Source organism: Tinamus guttatus, unplaced genomic scaffold (assembly GCF_059628265.1).
Source record: "Tinamus guttatus ecotype Peru unplaced genomic scaffold, ASM5962826v1 Tinamus_guttatus_pri_ptg000308l, whole genome shotgun sequence".
Classification (NCBI taxonomy): domain Eukaryota; kingdom Metazoa; phylum Chordata; class Aves; order Tinamiformes; family Tinamidae; genus Tinamus; species Tinamus guttatus.
In genome coordinates this window covers 2,151,181-2,168,935 of record NW_028288842.1, presented here as the reverse complement: position 1 = coordinate 2,168,935, position 17,755 = coordinate 2,151,181, and the positions used below count along the sequence as shown (strand labels likewise).

The 17,755-nt window shown below is 40.9% G+C and overlaps 1 protein-coding gene across 11 annotated transcripts in view; it reads left to right on the top strand.

The window, feature by feature from the left end:
* Positions 1-17,755, top strand: part of SOX5 (SRY-box transcription factor 5) — a 599,951-nt gene that overhangs the window by 389,239 nt on the left and 192,957 nt on the right. For all 11 annotated transcript variants that reach the window (XM_088528386.1, XM_088528388.1, XM_088528387.1 and 8 more), the window contains one exon: positions 3,055-3,265. In XM_088528386.1, coding sequence (XP_088384512.1) covers positions 3,055-3,265 — 211 coding nt within the window. The remainder of the gene's footprint in view (positions 1-3,054; positions 3,266-17,755) is intronic.

Here is a 17,755-nt window from a genome sequence, read left to right as displayed (position 1 = left end):
AGATCTTTTTGAATGAATAATTCACTGGTGTACCGTAATTTAGCCCACTGAGATGTGATTGCAGCCATTTCCCCACTGTATGTGTTTTGATTAAGTGGAGTGTATGTTAAATACCACAAGTGTATAAATAGCCCATGTATGTGATATGCAAACACTGCATACCTGCACGCCTAGTGAGAGCAGTCTAAGGAAACAATTTATTTGAGGGATGAATAGATAGGCATGTAGTTTAATATGTAATTTATCTTTTAGGACTCTGCATAGAAAATGTCCCCCCCCCCTTTTTTTTCCTTTCCAGCTTTGAAGTCTTCTTAACGGTCGTACCTTATACATGCTGCAGTATCAGGGCACCTCTGTGTTGTTAAGGAGTTTCTCTCTTCAAGACCTTTACCACATAAGAAGTTACTTCTTTTGTGCTTATTTTACATGTAGGAAACTGAAATGCAGGACAAAAAAAAAGTGGCATTGCCCACGGTTAAAGAGAACATCTAAAATGCCTAGGGAATGGAGTATCCCAAGTTCTTTCCTAATGCTTTATGTGCTCACTAACCTCTTGTCTTTTCCCCTCATACTTCCTTTTTCTCAGTGTTAGAGGCAGTGAATTTCTACCTGTCTTAAAAATACTGGCAAGTCCCACTTGAACAGCAAGTGATTTGTAAGATGTGTATTTTGAAAATCACCATATATTACGTTACATTCTCTCTTCAGTCCTTTCGTTCTTACATTCCTTCTCTGACCACAAAGTTACTAAATGGCTGTATCTACAAAACAAGCTCACATTTGCTTTTTAAAAAATAATACACACTCAGCATGTATTTGTACATAGAAAAACATTTACCTGTACGCAAAATATGCGGGGACACAGCAATGACGATTCCTTCATTTTAGGGGCCTGTTGCAAACACTTTGTGTGTCTCTGTGTCCGTTGGGAGATATGCCCAGAAATACAAGTGGGTGTCTCTGGTCCTGGTTTGGAAACAAAGGAACTAGCTCCTTGTAGAAATTATGTTGTTCCCACAAATAATTTACAGTATAGATGGATTTAAGGCAGTTAGTTTCTTTGTCTTGGAAGGGCGAAGATATTCAGAGACAAGTTTTTGAAGATGTTCCCTCTTTTGGCCTTTTTTGTGTGAGAGAAATTACCACTTGGTGATAATATGTTTGAATGTTTGAACGAATGCTCAAGAGAGTCAGATAATCTATATCATTGCTTAAAAAAATACATAGCTTTTTCTGGTCTATACATATTTTATATATATATATACACATATATATATTTAATATGTATGATTCTGTTATATATATTCAGCTCCACCTCATTTTTTAAGTCCATTGTTAACAACTGTTAATTTTCCAAATGCAGAACAAAAAATGGAAGGATTTTCAAAAAAGGAACAGTACTTTTGACCACATTCAGAATATTTTTTTAAGGCCTGGTCAAAAGCTTATTGACGTCAGTAGAAAGTCTCTCATTAACATCACTAGGTTTGGCTTTTGGGGCATATGATGGCCCAGATTGTAATCTTAGTTAAATCCGATTCTGTTAGGGAATTTATTCACTAGTATAACACATTCAAGCTGCTCAAAATTGCTTGTGATAAAAGTTTTCTTAACCAAAAGTAGTCTTTTTGCCAAAACGAGATAATCTGTGAAAACAAGTATATTCTTTACCTCATATCTACCATGTTGCTTAATTCACATTTCACCAAGATTATTTTTGGCAATTTACATTTACATGCACGAGAACATCAATTTCTTGCTGAAAATTTGGATTTAGTAAGCTGGAGACATCAACAATTACTCAGAAAAAAATCAATAAAAATATAACACACCACTAAATGTGTGTATTTCAAACCCTACAATATGAAAACAATTAAAAAGATGTTTAGACTTTTTCAACCAACTCTGTAACTCAAATCACAAAATATTTTGGTGACTTTATTAGAAATAATAATAATTAAATATATGAAAAACAAAAATATAAGGAAATACAAGAAAGAAAAAGAAAAATGGCTGGAGAATTGGTTCAAAATAAAAACTTGTAATAATGGGTGATGGGAGTATTACTTTGGGCAGTGTTATATCATGCATTGTATATATAGCAAGCCGTGTTTGGGGACATTGACGTGCTTTGTCTTTTCACAAAGATAGAAGTTTTTGTGAGATCTAGGTGACATATATTAGCAGAGAAGAAAAAGGATTCAGAGATGTCTGCAGAAGGGTATAAAAGGGACATAAAAGGGGGAAAGAACGTGAGAGAACATCATAGAAGGTGCAGAGGAGAAGGCTCTCACATTGATGAATGGAAGTTTACAGATGTTGGAACTAGTTTTGGCTTCCATTAAAATTAATGAGTAGACCTGTGTGGACTCTCACGTGAGGAGGATTGTGTGTGTATTGCAGGAAATTATGGTTTTGCCATGATGCCACCTGTGAGAGTCATTAGGGCCACCCTTGTGAAAAATTTTGTCTCTACAAGGAATGCAGGTATGAGATGGAAGAGGAGAATAAAGCTAAATTAGAAGTCAGAAGACATTTGTTTCTTCCTTAGAGATGGGTGAACTACTTGGGAGTTAAATCGTGTAGTAAAGGGCATTTGATATTTGATTACTATTTCATTTCTTATAGCAACTGGCCATTGTAGTATTAAGTATTTTTAAAAATTGGAAATTAATGATTCTTTTAAGAACTGAATATTTTTTCTAAGGAAAGCTTTAAAGGAGCAAACAATTAAAGATAATCAATATCGTTGTTATTAGGAAACCTATGAGTAGAGCACTTCTCAATTAGGGGAAAACTGCATTTTATGTGCGTCTCTTGCAAGCTGATCTTCGCTCACTTCAGCCTGTAATCTTGGTTTATGCTCTATGGATAGGCTTTGTTCTGGGTGTTTTTGAAGCACTGCATGCTTTTTTAAAGGTTTCAACAGAAGAACAAACAGCAATGAACTCAAAAGAACAAAGGATTATTATTTTTTTCCATCTTTTCTTTCTTTTCTTAAAAAAAAATAAGGAAAAAAAAAAAACGTTTTATGTAATTTTTCTCCTCTTTCAGGAAGTTGATGGCAATAAAGTGATGTCTTCATTTGCCCCGCACAACTCATCTACCTCACCCTTGAAGGCAGAAGAAGGTGGGCGTCAGAGTGGAGAATCATTGTCCAGCACAGCCCTGGGAACCCCTGAGAGGCGCAAGGGGAGCTTAGCGGATGTTGTAGACACCCTTAAGCAAAGGAAAATGGAAGAGCTCATCAAAAATGAGCCAGAAGGTAAGGCCTGGGAAACTGGCCAAAATCTTCCTTTTTTTTTTCTCCCTCCATATTCTTTGGGTATGTATACTTTTTAATTTTCCCATTTTCTGCTCTATTTACTTTTTCTTGCTAGCAAAATTGAAATAAAGAACTCATAGTTCTTGCCTATATTAAAGAAAATTTTAACAGTCTCTCCTGTCATTGCTAACATTCTTAGCTTTTTCCAAATAAGAGCGTTTGTCTGACATATATGGTCTTTTTGTCACCATTAAAGTAGGCACAAGCCTCCTGTTACCGTCCTCAAGGCAGGCACAATGCACATTGTATTCGTGATAGCCCGGGGGTCATTTACACCATGACGTTTCCCTCTACCCGCCACTGCTGACAGCATCTAGAGCAAGAAGCAGTGTTATCAGCAATGACATTCTTTTTCTAAAACATGTAGTAGATGTGCCATTATTTGCAAAGTAAAGTGTTAAATTTGGAATTCAAGAAAGCTTTTGGATGGTCCCATCACATCATTCACTATTTATCTACAGTGCAGGTGCCATGCAAGTAGATATGATAGTGTTTCTCTGTATTGTATCTGGCTAACAAATTTCAGCTCCGGTGTATAGTGACCACCTCTGGGGGAATTCTCTCTTTTGAGTCAGTGGCAATGCCATTTGTCCTCCGTGGACTGAGACTAAGGCCAAGCGACTCATCCCTTGTAAGCCATAGAACAGCTTTCCTTCAAGTAAGGCTTGGAGTCTCTGCCCATTTGGGGTAGATTTAAACTGCTGGCTGGAAAGTTCAGGATGGAGTTCTCACAATACTCTCCATAGGTATCCAGCATGGTTATTTTATAGCTAGACCTCCAGGGAGAGGACCATGGATCTGTTCATGTTGTGTGGACTCACTGAGCTGTATTCCTTAACACGCCACAGTCATGCTGTATTTTGTTTTGTGCCTTCCTATTTTGGTTGTAGAAAATCTTAGAAATCTGCTTCAGCTGTTTAAAAGCTTGGCTGTAAAAGCCACCTCAGTGGTTATGCATGAATTGACAACACCTACGAGAAAGTTTTAGGACAGCCTCTATGCTGGAACAAAACCAGGCACAAACACAGGTGTCCTATCCCATACACAAGCCTGATGGTAGAAATCTATCCAAGCCTGGATGAAATTGTTTTTCCTTTCTTGGATGGAACACACAATAAGAGGCTGCTGGGAAACAATTCTTTGTCTGAGCATCTTTTAAAATATTACATTTAATCAGGGCATTATGCTTTGTCTTTATGTTGATTTACTGGCCAATGTCATGACCTTATTCCTTTGACTGGGAAAGATCTTCCCTCTGGATGGTATAGTGGGAGAAAACATAAAAATTATATTTCTGAGAGAGTAAAGAACAGGGGTTTCTGGGCAGTATATAAATGCTGTGCAGAGTAGGAGGCTGTATCTGCTGCAGAGACTCCATTAGGGAGAGGCCACAGATAGACATGGGAACGGTTGCAGGGCCTGTGCATTATCCTAGCTCTACTAAAATGAAAATATACAGTACAAACAAAAGATGTACAGCTTTGTGAAGAGATTGGAAGCAAGGGGAGGGGGAGCAACTGGATGTTGGGCTTTGCAAATGCATGCAACAGAAAATCTTTTCTTCCCTCTAGCCATTGTTCTATTGTCTTTCAAAGGCCATTAAAATGAACAGCAGGTTGTGATGAAAATTTCATTAAGCCCTAGTTAAATCATTATGAGGGTGCCATATTCATGTCTCTGCTTACTCCGCATCCAGGAGGAAAAAAAAAATAGGAAAGGGTTTTTTGTGTGGTTTTTTTTTTTCCTTTTCTCCCTTTCTGCTTAAAATCAAACCAACGAAAGTTCAGAAGTTACAAGAGAATGGGAAATGGGACATGAAACAAAAGGAGGCCAGAGAGGTGAGCTGGCTAGGAAGAAAATTATACTTGCACAGAGGCATTGAAAGGTATTGAGGGACAAATGCATCAACTTGACAAGCCTCTCCCCCACTTCCTTCAGGCAGCATGATTGTTTGTAGAGTGGCTAATTAAAAATATGTATTTTGAGGTGAAGAAGGCAAGTCTGTTCTTAGAGATCCTCCACAAATATGAGGCTCTTTCCCTAAAAGATGAACAGACTATTGCAAACATAATGTTTTTTCTGTTTGAACTCTTGCAGAAAATCTTACTGTCGTGTCTTCTTCATATAGTGCAAAAGTAGAGCTGTCAGTCATCACTGGTTGCAAGTTGGGTAGTCAGCATGTTAATGATTCCCACCATAAATAAGCTGTAAGTGGCATTTTTTAATAGCACATGTAGTTAACAATTCACTGTTGTATGGTCATTGTGTTTTTCAGTAATTTTTAGACTGACTGGTTTGTGGAGCTCTATAGGTTGAGACCAAGAAACTTGGTTCAGCGGTCCTGTATTACATCAATAACAGTAATACAGTAGTTTGTTTCTCTTTGGAGGAAAGGGAGATATTTGCACCAATAACTGAGGTTCAATTAAATCAATTTCCCTTGGATCTTTCTAAGACCAGATATGAGCCAGATGCCTATTTCTCTGTGTACTCAAAAGTTTATATATTATTTAACTCTTACAGTGGGCTGCTGTATTTGTTCTGTTTTTTTATTGTTTGAAATTGTCTTCTGAATTACTGTGGGAAGTGTGCTTTTAAACCATTCTTTCAAATGGCTATTTTTTCAGAACTGAAAAACAGAGCAGTTCTGGATGGACAAGTTTGGGTTTTGATCCAAACCTCAGTTGAGCCAGTGAAAAGAATTCCCTTTTCTTAAAGGAGGTTTGAGCACAAGCCAGAAACTGCAAAATATTGATCGAAGACTGACCATGTTAAGGGCAAATGTTTTTCTTAAGCAACATTTGTTAGAAAGCGAGGGTTAATACTCAGTAAATTGTGCCAGGCAATGGCAGGGAGTTTTTTACAATGTCAGTGCTCGGAGCATATGAATGTGCACGTGAGTGTGTGGATGCCCGTTTGCGGACACGTACCACACATGCGCTGACAAGGGAAGCATCACCGCTCACATAAATGGTTTCCAAGTTGATTTGTTCCTTGCATGCCCTTGGTTGAAGCCTCCTATATTCCACCTACTTTTTGTAAGAACTTTCTAAAAGCCTGTCGCTTCTTTTCCCTCCTCACATTTGTGCATGGCTTGGGTTTTCCCAGGCATTTCTACTTAGTTCCTAAAGCCCTGTGCCCTTTTTTTTTTCTTTTCCCTAAGCTTACCATTTTGCTCTTGCTTCATGAAACGATGTGATTGAGAATGAGTCACGGTGACACAGGGGCAGGGAGTGTTTCAGTGAATCTAAAATATGTGGAATTTTACTCATTGCTGATAGAGTGTTCGTTTTCCTCATCTCAAATTCTGCAGAAAATCCTTGTATGCTGCTTTAGTATTTAGGCCCCCAGAGGCATAAACCTATTACCGAAGTCACACAATGTTATTTTATATGAAACATTCTGTCCTTTCTAACTTGGACTTCAGAAGAGGAGTCAGTCCCCTTTTATTCCTGCTATACAATAATGAAGATAATGGAGTGGGTTTGGAGAAGCCTTATATACTGTGACAGACCTCAAGCCCTTGCCCTGAGGGTCGTCTGCCGACCATGGGATTCCTTTTGCAGCTAAAATCATTAAGCGAATGAGATACAGGCATGTTTTTCTTCTATTTTCTTAAGGCATCAGAGGATGACAGAGACTCTCTGTCTGTTCTCTTCATTTGTAGAAATGAAATGGAAATCTCTTTGAAGTCACTGAACTTGACACAAGTTCATGAAAGCAAAGACCAAAGCAGCCACTTAGCTTTTTCTTGCACTATTAATGGGATTGGATTGCCGTATTTTAATTTATGGCCTGTGCTTGTGGAAAATTAAATCTCTGAAATCTGTATAGCCGTTTCTCTAAACCTATGGCCTGAGCTGGGGAGGAGGGATGAAAAAAAATATGGGGGGAGTAAGCAAGCACATTCTCTGCTACTTTCAGAATAGGCTGAGCACTGGCTAGCTCTTTACGTTTCTTTACTTTTGATTAAGAATCAGTTGTCATTTTCCATTTTAACAGTCTCTGCAACAAACTATTTATTGGTCTGCCTTTTGTCTGTAAAAACTTCCTGGCTTTATGTTCTGAGGCCAAGTCTGTGGCGTTGCACAGAATTTGTAGGCTGCCTAGATAAGAGGGATCAGATGGGCATCTACTTGATCACAGAAACTGCTCATATGTGTGTGTGCTCATTCATCTGCATGGCTCAATCTCCTGCCACACAAAGAACTCCTGAAACTCAGATTGGTATTTGACTGTTTAAATGAGTGCTTAGAATTTGGTATAAATACACATATATACACATATACACACATCTCTGTGAAGTGTATGTACTTTTATGTATATGTGTGTGTGTATACATACATATACACACACATGCATGTGCACAAAAGGATTGTATTTTTGTGCATATAGTGTTTAATATTGTTCCCTCTCCAACATTCCTGTCTGCTGGTCATGCTTTAGTCCTCTTTGCTAATCCTCTCTCCTGAGCAACAATTAATCTCAAGCATTAAGAAAGCAGGTAGTGCATTCTGGGTGCTACTGGAAATAAAAAAATAAATTGTGGTTCGATTGTTGTAAACATATGATGTGCCTGCAGTTTAAAGGGTTGCTGGGACATATGTTTGCAGAACTTTAGTAGGCAATGTGAATATTTGAGTCTCATCTATTATAGTCCGCTTCAATCGTGTAAGTCTTGTTTTTTAGGAAAGAAAGTGATGAGAAAGGCCTCTCAGGCATGATTTTTTAGTCTTCTGAACATCCCCCAAAGGCTCTCTGTGTTTGATGTTTAAGTTTACGTTATACATCACAACACCTGTTTTCGTGATAATTTAAGGGCTGTTGTTTAAGCAGGTTTGTAGTCTATAAAAGTGAACGGTATTGCATTCAGAATCTCAAGTTGAAATAAGATCCCAGAGTATCTCCCAATATTATCAAACTTTAATCACATCTCATGTAAAGAAATCAAGAGGTTCCCTCTTCTTAAGCCATAAATTCCAAAGCAGACCATTAACGGGCACAAGAAGCAAAGCCTTTGAAATGCAGCCTCTTGTTTTTAAACCGCATCTGATGAGGTGGGAAGAAATAAAGTGAACAGATCCAGAGGAAAAGCCTAAGGATACTCTAATTGGCCGAGGTTTGAATTTCTTTTGTCTGGTTCTTCACTGTCCTTTTGACAAAGTACGTGCTGAAGAGGCTTTGTAATGCCGTTCTGCTGAAGGACAAGCAAGGATGCTTTCAGTTGAGTACTTTCAAGTTTTGTTCCACACACTCCTGCTGCTGTGCAAGGATGCTTCAAGTGCACGGCGGTTGCATGTTGCTCTGCACAGTCTGTCACCAGAAAGCACGTCTTATCTCGTAGAGCAGGCCAGCATCAAACCCCCATGCACTTCTTTCAAAGACACCACCATATGGGAATGTGCATTCATATACTGCTGATAAAAAAAAATAAAAAATAAAAGAGAGGCAGGGGGAGAAGGATGAAGTTTATGAAACAAGTCTATGTGAAGAGAAGGTACTCTTTAATGCTGTGGTAGCTTAAACCTTTATTACCAAGTGCTTTAACTTTAGAACAGAGGTAGCCAAGTTTGAAGCTCTGCCAGCACTTACTTGCTCAAAGTGAAGTTTGTTCATTTGTCACCTTCAGTTTTTAAGTGTTTTCCTTTCTAATAGTTTAGCCCGATAGTCATGGTTTATTTAAATTGATGTTTTCAAAATGTGCTTAGATTGCCTTCCAAGTCTCTGCTGCTTACATCCTCAAAGGCTTATAGCTTTTGGAATTCTCTTTTCTCTTCTGGTAAAGGCATCCGAGGTGCTGATGCAGCATCTTAAGTATAGAAGAAAGTATAGAAGAAAGTAGTGTGGTCAGGTCAAGTGAGATGTGGGAAACTTCTGCCTTTGGAGAGAAGATGCCATCCCTTTCCCCCTCCCTGGTTTAAAATGAAATCTTCCCTGATGGGTCCTGTAGTTAAGATTTGCTTCCAGAGTACATTCACTACATTTTATGGGAGATACATTCATGTGTGTGTGTGTGTGTGTGTGTGTGTATATATATATATATATGGTTTCAATAGTTTTTTTCAAAATTTGCTGTACCTGTTACAGCCATTTCATTTCAATGAGCCTGTTATATCCCAGATAGATGAGTTTGAAGTCTCTCATCTTCCCTCTTCTTCCCCTTCCCTCTTCTTCCTTCTTTCCTCTTCTTCTGTCTTCCCTCTTCTTCCTTCTTTCCTCTTCTCTCTTATTCCCTCATCTCTCTTCTTCTCTCTTCCCAGAAAAGCCTTAGCTTTCTGAGCTTCTTTTCAGTCCTTGGATGGCTACTGGAGAGATCTCTGACTCAGCCTGTTAATATACAAATATACATGAGGGAGTGTGCCAGCTCTTTTTGTATGCTCATGTGCCACAGCTTTCCCCCGAAATGTCATTTATTCAGAAGTGAAGAGCGAGCCACCTGTTTCTCAGGCCTCTTGTCCCTCATATTAAAGGTTCAAGCCCTTGCTGAATAGTAACATCTTAATCTGGGCAAGACGCGCAACGTTTAGCTGAAACCTATTTGTCAAGCTAGCAGGGTTTGTGGGATTTTTTTTCCCTCGCTCTTACCCCCGAGGCGCTTGACACGACCGTGCATATTAAAATTAATCAGACCTCCCAGGCTTGTGTGGCTGTGTGGTTTGACGTGAAGAAGTGGATAGCAAGCGCTCACCCTAATTAAACGGGCCAGCTTGGGTTTCTTCTAGTGGATACTCGGTCTTTTTGTTAATAGGAGCGGCTCACGGAGGAGGCACGGCCAGCCCGGGGGTTGGTGGAGAGCTCACTTCAAAGTTTCCTCGGCCACCTGCGCCCGCCCCGCAGGGCTGCCCGTGTCCCGCTCGGCCGCGCGGCGCCCGCCGGAGCGAGCCGGGCCAGCGCGCGCGCTCTTCCCAGCTGCGTTATTCCCTGCGCCTACGTGCGGCGTGTTGGGGGTGCCTTGCGGGGTGCCATTTCGAACCAGCAGTTTTTCCCAAATGTTTGCATCACCTGCCTTGCAAATCAGCTATCCTGGGAAGACAGAGCTGCGGCCTTCACTGTCTCCCCTCCTCGTGCAGCTCCGTCGGGTGGGTCGGTGTCGCCCCAGGAGAAACCGCGCTATAGGTGTATGATTTATGTGGGGTAATGCAGAAACTCAGCACTCAGAACAGGGAAAGGGAAATTTGCAGTGGGGGGAACCCTCAAGCCTTTTAAACAGTAAGTCAGGGCTGATGCCATTTAGCAATTTATCAACTTAATTTTGGCCAAAAAATAGCAGGGAATTTGGAACGGTCAACATTTTTGGACAAAATGTTTAATTGGAAATGATTTTTTTTTGTTTTTAAATGTTTAAGATGATTAATATGAAAGAGAAATGAAAACATTTCAATTAGGATTAAATAAAACATTTTGGGTCAGGTGGGAACAGCTTTTCCCCAACTTGGTTTGGCAGCTGAAGTGAAAAAAAAAAAAGAACAAAAAAACCCCCAAAAAACGAATGCCGTGAAAATACATTTCAAAAGATTACTTTAAAATTTCTAGGGGTGTTTTTGTATTTAATGGCATGAGAAGAAGGACAAAAGAGCAGTTCTTATGAAGTCACTTAAATGTATCTGAGTGTTAACACTTTGTGGTTTTGAGGGTAAATTGTAGTATTTTAGTCAGAAAAGCTTTCAAATTTGTTTTCCTCCAAACTTGGGAATTTCGGCATCTTCCAAAGCCTCATCCAGAAATGTTTTGTAGCCCTGAGGTCACTTTCTTTTTCTTTCTTCTTCGCTGGAAGTTGCTCAGGGTTCGTACTGCAGACATGCTGGTCACGTCCCCGCAGCAGCAGCCTGCGAGCGTGTGCTGGGGGCCTGGAAGTCTGCAGTCACTGCACCCCCAGAACTGGATTTTGCTTTCTATTAAAATTCTTGCAATCCAGGGTCCAAGCAGAAAGCAAAGCAGTATTTCTCTGTTTCCATAATAGTTCCAACTGTTGAAATAAAACCCAGCAGGTAGGACGATATTCCATTGATTTCAAAATTTATTGCACGTTCGTGTGCTAACTCGTTGCCATCTTTCTCTCTTTTTCGTCAAGCATTATTATTATTCCTATTTTATTTTTTTTCAAACCTTGGCACAACCCAAACGTAAAGAACCATATTGACACTGCCAAGCATCTGTCTGGTGCTTGACAGCATCATAGAAACCCTTCCACTGTTTCAGCTGGGTTGCTAGTGGTTATTTAACAACACAATGCAAACTGTGCAGTGTGGGTGTATGTGAAATGGAAAGAAAGGTTGAGGTGGGGGGAAGGAGCCCTGTACAAGTAAATACATTTTTCATCATATCTTTTGTTTGGTCTGTTTGCCGTGTGCTATTCAGTAGTCAATAGAAGTTGTTTGACAGTTCTGCAAAAGGGTAAGGAACCTTTTCTTAAACTTTTATTCTCCTGCATTTGTCTCAGTACGGAAAGTTTTCTGCCTCGGGTTTTTCCTTTGTTGTTGTTGTCGCCTGCCTGTTGCTGAAGGCTTTTTGTTGGTGCTGTTCTGCCGATGTGACACAAGCTCGTGTCTGTGAGACGCCGCGCGCCGAGCGGGGAGCTGGTACAGGTGAAGTGGACGCTGAAAGCCCTGGTGTGAAAGGTGCCCGTGACAATCTTCTAGGGCAGCCTCGTTCTCTGGAGCTCGCTTTTTATTTATTTATTTAGCCAGGGCACCAAAGTGAAAAGTGACTGAACAGAAAAACCCGCCTGGGCTTTCTACTGAGCAATGCCCTGGTAGCACGCGTGCGGCTCTGCGAGGCTTTCTGAAATGTTTAGCCTTGATTTAATTCGTATTTAAGATCTCTCCTCCCAGCACATTAATATAATGTCAATGTAGAATGCATTGCATGGTGTAATTACTGTAGAGAGCAGTAGTTGGGAAAACAGACGGTAATTGAACACATGGCTGTTTATTACAACAGGACAGCGCTCCTACGCTGGTATTTAGGGCATTAATAGGGAAGAATTGATTTGTTGTTTTAAGATGAATTCAATCACTGTTGCTTAGGCCTTTGTTTGCTCAGGCCGAGTTATGCTTTGTTTGTGTTATGTGCCCAAGAGGTTTACACACCACAGCGTGGCATTAGTCATGCCGAGGGCTTGGGAGCAGAGAGCCATTTACACGAACAAAGGACATTTTTCTTTTTGGCTCTGTTTATCTTCCTCTCTAGTTTGGTTCCCCTCTAATCTCTCTCACTTTCTCCTTCGCTTTCCCTCGCTCTTCTTCTTCTCTCTCTCTCCCTTTTTCCTTCCCAGACATCAGGGATCAACGCAAAGGTCCTCCCGCTTTCTTTTCTCCCCCTTCCTCCCCATTGCGCCTCCCCAAGATGAATGGGGCTCTGACTGACAGCTGGCAACACAGGGCTGCAGCCCGCCGTAAACAGGAGCTCTCACCCCCGAGTTCGGGCAAGCAGGAGTAGGGGGGCGGCAGACGAAGCCTCTTCTGCTCTTGCAGAAAATGATTTAAGTTCAAAGCAGACAGAGCTGGAGGTAGGTGCAGCGCTGCATGTCTCGGCTCTGCTGGGTTTGAAGGCAGGGACCCGCACCTTTTGTCGCTTTTGCAGGATTGCGCTCTCCTTAGGCCCCGCACGGGCCACGTCCTGTGATTTAATGAACCTGCTGCCCTTTTCTCCTTTTTCCTGATGTGAGTCTGGGAGAGGAGAGGGAACCATATGACTGAAGTTGAATTCCTGGTCTCCCTGGTGTGAGCAGTATGGCTTATGGTTTAGGCTCATTGTGCTTGAGAGGAATCTCATCCTGATTTATTTCAGAGTGGGGGAGAGTTAATAGGCACTTCAGAATGTCACGGGCCAAATTTTGCTCTCAGACCTAAGTTTGTGACTCTCACCGAATGAGCAATAGCTGCATTTGAAGAAGGCAGCATCTGACCCAGTGGAGGAGTTGAAAAGAACCCGACGTGGATTGGTGCATTATCCCCATGCAGACAGGGATTATGCTTATTCCTAGAAAGAGCATTATTAACAGAACTGAAAGGTAACAACGCCAAAGCCTGTGCAGGCAGCAATTGCTGGAAGCTTACATTGCTATTGACTAGATGGGAGGATAGATTGTATCTAAGTGATACCCTGCAGGCTAGCCAGATGAGGGAGCACCCACACACTGGTCCTTTGGACTTGTACGAAATGCTCGTTAGTGTAAGGAAGGAGAGCCACAGGCCTGTGACAGGGAGGGCCAGCCGGATTCCTGCCAGGTGGAAACAGCAATTTAGCACACGTGTACATATTCTGCAACACGCGGGGAAGAGTATCAACCTGAACTGTCCATCAGAGCTTTTTAGGCAAAATTACTTAAATTACTGAAGTTTTGGATAAATAGAAACCCAGGCGAAGACAGGCACAAAAGGAGCTCAAGTCCAGCAGTATTTTTATCCATACCTGCAGTCACAGACAATTGGTTGTGTGTGGGATATGCTGCTTGGCTGTTACTCGTAAATCTTTTCTAAATATCTAGGAAGTGCAATTCCAAAGGCACAACCCTTATGCTCGAGGGCAAATTTCCACATTACCAAAAAAAAAAAAAAAAAAGTTATGCATTGCTCTGCCAATAAGCAGGAAAGATCATAGCTACAGACATATATCCCCGAAGTTACTATTGCTGTCTGAATATGTTAAGAGAAAGAAAAAAGGCACTCCTAACTTGAAAGAGGCTACCCAAGTATCCCGTTTTTCCAGTAGAGCTTGGAATTTCACATTAGTTTTGTTCTGTAGATTAGGGTACACAATCTAAAGGTAAATAGTCTAGAGATAAAGATTACATGGAAGAAGAAGAAGCCTCTTGGTTTTGTATGCAGCCTCAATCTTTTTTTGCTAAGCTTTTTTTCTGCTTTTCCCACAACACACATCCCATTTCAGTATCTGAACATATATCTCTCACAGTCTGGTACCAGAAAAGAAAAAAAGGCAAAAAAGTCAACAAGTAAGGAGAAAAGCTATGTTTCAACTGTAGTCATTACTGTATATTCACTCAAATCCTATGATATTGGGACACTGTCCCAATATCCCAAAGCATAAAGCATGTTAATGTATTTTTGCTGAGATGTCTATACACTAGACTTAATGCAGTGTGTTCCCAAATACTTCTTTTTTTCTGCAAGTGAAATGAATACATGAAGATGAAACCAGAGGAGAGCAGGCTTCTGCTAATGATTTTCAGCTGCAACAATTCTGGCTTCCACACTGAGCTCATGTACAGCCTTAATCAGCAATGCTGTTTAACTAAATCTGGAGACATTTCACTGAAGATTATTTTAAGTTAAGTCTTTTTTATGCATGTCCTCTTGCTGTGTCACCTAATTGATTCCCAGCTCCCGTGAAGCTTTGGGGTGCGGGATGCGCATGCAGGCACAGCGCATTCTTCCTTTACAAGTTTGCCCAAGTCAATCCCGTCTGAGTTCAGAGGCATTAAGAAGCTGTCACTGAGCATCATTCTGTAACTAATCATAAAATTATTAAAATAAATAGTACGCATGATGTGGGGGTTTGGGCTAGACCTTGTTCTTTTTGCTGCAAACCATGCAGCCTTTTTGAGATGCCGATCGTGATACCACCAGTGTTTTGTTGCTATACCAGTCACTGAAAAACAGAACAGAACACACAGTGGATGTAACATACGTTATACAGAAGTCAGAAAGCAAAATTCACATACTTTCTCACAATGCCCAACATTTTCCCAATTTTTTAATACAACTGTTTTATTTTTTTATCTTTCCTCTCCTCTTTCTTTGTCATTAGTACAAAATGGACAGCTCTTATCAGTGGTAAGCAGAAGGGTAGCCAGTCACCCTCCTGTCCTGACCTTGTGCCTGGCATACAGCATGAAGCGAGGTGCTGTTATGGTTCTGGGGAGGGTCCAGCCCTCGGTGCCGTTTCATGCTTGCTTTCTCCCAGGGTGTTGCTAACAAGTGTTCTGCTCACCTGCTGGGGCTGTAAATGTTCACCAGAAATGAGACAAACTGGACCAAACACTGCACTGCCAAGTATTTCTAGGAGCAAATACAGTGCAGTGCATGGCTGTTTTTTGAGTCATCTGCTTCAGTCAGTAGGTTTGAAGACAGTTGGATAAGCAGCAGGAGGAGAAAAATGAAGATGCTACCTGCTCTTGAATAAACAGCCTCCACCGTGGCAAAATGGAAGGGAGTGACCATTTTTCTGAACTTCTCAGTGTAGCTTGTCAAACTCGGAGGGATGTTAAAGGATGTGCTGTAGTGTTCTGCAGGCCTCCTCCTCTCCCCCATGATTTTGCTCTTGAAATCTGATGGATCCTGGGACAGTCATAACAGCAGAGCTGCCAGTGGGGTTGGCTTGCTTGCTTTTCTCGCAAATCTTGTTCGCACTAGAACAAGACGTCCAGATTATTTAGGCAGTTCCAGGTAGCCTTCCTCACAGGCTCAATGCAGCCCGTAAAGCTGTCAGTTCTTTAGCTTAATACCAGGTCTTAGTGTATTAATTCAAGGCTTTCGGTGATCTAGGACACAACATGTGCCAGAAGCAGGAACTAAAATTAGAGGCAGACTTTTGGCCGTGAGAGCTGCTCGGGGCTACTTGGGGTGAAAGAGGAGGGCAGAGGCCTGAAGTCAGTCACAGCGCAGGGCTCCCCTGCAGTACTGCAGCTTCCTTGCAGCATGCAGAAGGGTCTTCGTGAAAGACCCTTCCTTTTTTGTCTCGTCCCAGCAGTGCAGCTGGGTGCAGCGCCAGGAGTCATTTCACACACCAACTCCTCAACGAAAGCTGCTGGTCACTTGTTACAGCAAAGTCCAGCTCGAGGTACAGCGGGAAGGAGGAACCCCTTCTGAAAGTGTGGATTTTTCCACCCTAAAAGGGAAAGGGAAACGTAAAACTAATCTTTCACCTAAAACAAGGGGGAATGTACAACAGTATGAAGGATGCTGTCTGTTCACAGAAAACTATAGGACGTAACCTAGTGATAAAAAATAATTAGGAGAAATATGACCGAGTGACTGTGAAAAATTGCTTCTTCCTCCCTTACTTCGGTGAATATACTTTGTTCCATAGAATCTTGTTTTCTTGGCCATATGTAGGAACCATTTCTTTTCTTTTTTTTTTAATCTTTTTTGTGGGTTATGAATAGGTGATAATTAGGCATTATTGTTTGGTTATGCAGGTTCTCTTGCGATCCCTTCTTGCTTACTTCATTTAAGCTGTCGAAACTGCTCTTGCCATGTAGGAATAATGATTCTGTTATTGAGGGCATGTGAGATTACAGGAACCTTGTTTTAAATTGCTTTAGCACTTGTTATCATTTCAGGCCATCTGAAACATGTTCTTTCTTCCTGGAAGGTTAAATACTCAGAAACAAATTCATAGTTTTGTAGTCTTTACTAAATGACATTCAGTCTTTACCCTGTCCTGGCTGTCTCTTTCTAATAAAATCATAAGGCTCCATTTTGACACTGTCACGGGATTCACGTAAACATATAAGGGCACTGGACTTAAATAAGATACACAGAGATCATTTTCCAGTACGAGAATTTTCCCTTGTGTTCAAAACAGGAAAGATTTTCAAGTTTTTAGTATTAGTGAGAAAATTCTTCTCTGAAATCAATACTGTGAGTCTAAACTCTGATATTTTGCTCCTATTCATGTACAGCACTTTCTTTGATGACAGTTGGAGTTCTGGTCTCACAGGGAGAGGAGAATATTGGAGTTGAGATTTCCTGTACAGAGCTTAGGGGATAATATTGTGTTTAGTTTGTTGCACTAGATGCAAGCTAATCAGGGAATAATTAACAGTCAAAATGCCAGGGTTTTTATTCATGTAAAGGATCTGGTATTGAAGTCCTCAGTAAGGTAACACTCGCATTGAATTCAATGAGATTTTAAACTGAACAAAGGCTTCAGGATTTGTTCCCAGCTATTTTTCGCTGTCAGTTTTTAATGAGCATCCCATAAAGGTGTTTAACAATTGTACTGGCTTTGATATTTCAAATTTTTTGGAGAATATTGCCTTCTCAGGTTGTGAAAAAGATGCTGAAACAAAACAAAGAAAGCATGTTGTTTTATTTTGTGATGTCTAACTTACTGTAAGCAAACTCAAAAAATGTCTCACCTCGTGTTTTCTTACAGGCAGTAGCTAAGGGTGTTGTAAGGGGTATTATATAGAAATTGCCAAGAGGAAGGATTAAAGTTGATGGAGGTGTGTGAGAACTCACCTTCGTTCTTGAAACTGCGATAAAATTTAGATAGAGAGGTAGCTATAGATGCCAGTACTTTATTTGTTTGTTTTATGAAGGAAAGGGAAAAAAAGTGCTGCTGCTCAGCTCACTATACAGAGCCTGGTGTTTAAATGCCATGATTTTGTGTCAGAAGGAGAAGTGTATCCGGATCCATCCTTTGCCTCGCTTTCCTCGGCTGTCACTGAGAGCTCCCAGGCTG